The sequence below is a fragment of the Propithecus coquereli genome, unplaced genomic scaffold (genome assembly GCF_000956105.1).
Source record: "Propithecus coquereli isolate 6110/MARCELLA unplaced genomic scaffold, Pcoq_1.0 Scaffold19, whole genome shotgun sequence".
NCBI classification, from domain to species: domain Eukaryota; kingdom Metazoa; phylum Chordata; class Mammalia; order Primates; family Indriidae; genus Propithecus; species Propithecus coquereli.
In genome coordinates this window covers 8,170,212-8,172,254 of record NW_012143856.1, presented here as the reverse complement: position 1 = coordinate 8,172,254, position 2,043 = coordinate 8,170,212, and the positions used below count along the sequence as shown (strand labels likewise).

Genomic DNA, 2,043 nt, shown 5'->3' with positions numbered 1-2,043 from the left:
TCATGACTTAATAACTTCCTGAAGAACGCACCTCTTAATACTTAACCTTGGAGGTTAGGTTTCAACTTATGAAATCTGGGGGGACACAAACATTAAGACCACAGCAGAGGAGCACATGAATATTCAGTGAACAATAAATGTCTCGGTGATTTCTACTTGGGTTTTTATGACCTTAGCAAGTTACATATTGTTAATCTCAATTGCTTATCTTTTAATGTGCTCTCAGAGAGGACTGCACTGGCTTCATTAAACATGATTGAATGAGCTTGTACAACTTCCTGAACTTTCCTGAGACTCAAGTTTTCCCTAAATATGACAATAATACTATTGAGAGGACTAAATAAGTTTTAATCATTTTGGTACACCTCCTGGAGTACAGAGTAAATGCTCAAAAGCTGTGAGCTATCTCCATGATTATTGTATAATTTAACATAATTAGTATTATTGACTGATAATTGTAATTATAGCAAAAGAATAAAAATAATGTATAATACATGTGACCATGCCTGTCTTACTTCCTAAAATCTCACAATACTTTTTAAATATTCTTCTTGTTCTTCCCTACTCTAAGATTTGTTATTTGAGACTTATACTGGGTTTCCTGTACTTTCAAATGGTCTTTTAAAAAGTAATGTGCACCTAATAATTGTGCAATATATGTTTGTTTATTAACTGTCTTGTGACACAATATGGCTATTGAATTTGTTAGAATTTGTGAACAATAAGTGCTGTTAGTCTTGCAGAGCTATCCACTGTATTTCTGCTAAGTAATTATTTCTAAACTGCCAATGAAATGACAAGCTAAGCCATGGAATTTGTACTCAGGAAGTTAGGTAACACTTTATGACAAGGTTTAAGACTACGAAAATTCGGCATCTGGATGTTTCAAAAGTGTATTTGCTGTATTGCCAAGTTAGAGAGAACAGCAGGGAAATATCATGGGGAAAAAAGTAATTTTGTTTCTGATTGTTGGGGTCCTTGGGGCATATTACATTTACACTCCTTTCCCAGATAATATCGAGGAGCCTTGGAGACTGATGTGGATAACCACAAATTTGAAAATGGCCGTACATGTGGTAAGTTCAGAATTTTATCTCTTCTGTGAATATTTAAGTTTAAATCAGGAGAAAATAATTACCTGCTGTATTATTTTTTAAAATTTCTACTCTTTGCTTGCTGATTTTAAAAACTTTTAAAAGATCTTCATTCCTTAACGCAGACCCCTAACAGAATGAACATGGTGGAAGTATTCAAGTAGTCTTAATTTGAAATATTCAAAAACAAAATGTGCTGGCTAAGAAAAACAAAAAAATCTTATTGTGAGTTTCATGGTATGAATACTGCCAGAACAAAGCTGTCTGAAGTACAAAGTTCAGAAAAGGTATGATTGAGCAGCACTGTGATTAGTTATATAAAATTCTATGCAATAATCTTGGATTCAGACATTAAAAAATATTCTTACTGAAATATTTTGTAGAAAGGTCAACTGGCAAAAAGCCCTGGGAAACAGGGGCACATGTGATTTCCAGTTTGGGGAGGGTAAGCAACTGAGGTGACAAGGCAGCTGCCTGGTTGCCCAGCAGTGTCCATGCTGGCCCTCAGAGACCTGCTAGTTTTTTCACGGTGAGGCTACTTATCAGACAATGAAACCATACATTATTTCCTTTAAACCTCTTCATAGCAAATCGCCTCTCTGCAGCAAAAAAATTTGGTCTGCACTTGTGAGATTGCTTAATGTGATATGGAATAAAACATACTTCTAAATAATTTCAATTAGGCATTTGCACTAACTATGAATACTTCAGATAATTCCTTCATGGGATCATTTATTTCCTCCTTTAATTGGAAAAGAAATGATTGTTAAATTGGGAACGAAGTGCAATTATCTTTCTGTGGCCTCTCCTAACATCTGTTTACAGTTATATGTTAATGTATCTTATTTAGATTGGAAAGCGTTTTACTTCCCTTGACAATTCCAATAAGTTCAATATTATTCATGCAAACATGTTATTTCATGTTTAAACTCAGAAAAATATTCAAGAC

At 34.1% G+C, this 2,043-nt stretch overlaps 1 protein-coding gene across 1 annotated transcript in view; it reads left to right on the top strand.

Annotated features, from left to right (window-relative positions):
- The first annotated feature begins 847 nt into the window (after positions 1 to 847).
- The window catches only part of AADAC (arylacetamide deacetylase), a 7,887-nt gene continuing 6,691 nt past the window's right edge, over positions 848 to 2,043 (top strand). Inside the window, exon 1 of the mRNA XM_012642854.1 lies at positions 848 to 1,076. Coding sequence (XP_012498308.1) covers positions 939 to 1,076 — 138 coding nt within the window. The 5' untranslated portion in view covers positions 848 to 938. The remainder of the gene's footprint in view (positions 1,077 to 2,043) is intronic.